Source organism: Psammomys obesus, unplaced genomic scaffold (assembly GCF_907164565.1).
Source record: "Psammomys obesus unplaced genomic scaffold, mPsaObe1.curated_primary_1811, whole genome shotgun sequence".
Lineage (NCBI taxonomy): Eukaryota > Metazoa > Chordata > Mammalia > Rodentia > Muridae > Psammomys > Psammomys obesus.
The window spans coordinates 606,908-607,646 of record NW_026585504.1 but is presented as its reverse complement, the minus strand read 5'-3'; the positions used below and the strand labels follow the sequence as shown (position 1 = coordinate 607,646).

General features: G+C 67.1%; 2 protein-coding genes across 2 annotated transcripts in view; one reads left to right on the top strand and one right to left on the bottom strand.

Moving 5' to 3' along the window:
- Nucleotides 1–739, bottom strand: part of Cd63 (CD63 molecule) — a 3,023-nt gene that overhangs the window by 1,775 nt on the left and 509 nt on the right. The window contains exon 2 of the mRNA XM_055603095.1: nucleotides 471–547. Within this exon, the coding sequence (XP_055459070.1) occupies nucleotides 471–536 (66 nt within the window). The 5' untranslated portion in view covers nucleotides 537–547. The remainder of the gene's footprint in view (nucleotides 1–470; nucleotides 548–739) is intronic.
- The window catches only part of Gdf11 (growth differentiation factor 11), a 27,522-nt gene continuing 27,317 nt past the window's right edge, over nucleotides 535–739 (top strand). Inside the window, exon 1 of the mRNA XM_055605026.1 lies at nucleotides 535–683. Within this exon, the coding sequence (XP_055461001.1) occupies nucleotides 535–683 (149 nt within the window). The remainder of the gene's footprint in view (nucleotides 684–739) is intronic.

Below are 739 nucleotides of genomic sequence, written 5' to 3'. Positions count from 1 at the left end.
GGGGGGGGGAGTGGCCCCTTTCCTTACCAACAGTATCTTCTTCTCAGGGCAGGAGCAAATTAAGGTGGACAGAGCCCTTCCTCCCCCAATAGATGAGAGGGCAGAAGGACGGCCATGAATCAACAGGGTGAGGAGTAGAGGCAGCCCCGTGGCGATACTATCAGACCGTTGGCAGGTTGCCCCACTACCCCATATCACAAATGGTTGGGTCACCAGACAGGAAGGGCCAGGAGGGGGCTGGGTGGGGTGCTGCCAATCTAGGGTGGCCATTCTCGACCCAAACTCTCCACAGAAGTCCCGGAAAGCTAGAGGGGAGCTCGTACGGCCTCTGGCCCTTTCTCCAGCTCTTCCTTCCACATCTGGCCTCCAGCTGCCTTCACTGCTGGATCCCTCACCCCTCAGGGCTCCCGCTCCAAGACGCCCCACACCCCGCCGGCGTGCCCCGTCGTCCCTCTTCCCGCACTACTCACGCAAAAGGCCAGCAGAAGAACGTAGAGCAGGAACTTGACGCACTTCATTCCTCCTTCCACCGCCATGGCTGCAGCGCCTGGGGCCGCGGAGAGCGCGAGGGTCAGAACCAGCCGCGGGGCGCCGCGGCCGCAGCTCCCCGCCGGCCCTCGCGGCCTTCCCTGCGCGGCCCCCGGCGCGGCCCCTCCCACCCGGAAGCCCGCGGCCGGGTCCACGTCTCCCGGGCCCCTCCGCGGCGCGGCGCGGGGCTCGCGCGGAGGGGCCGGCCCGA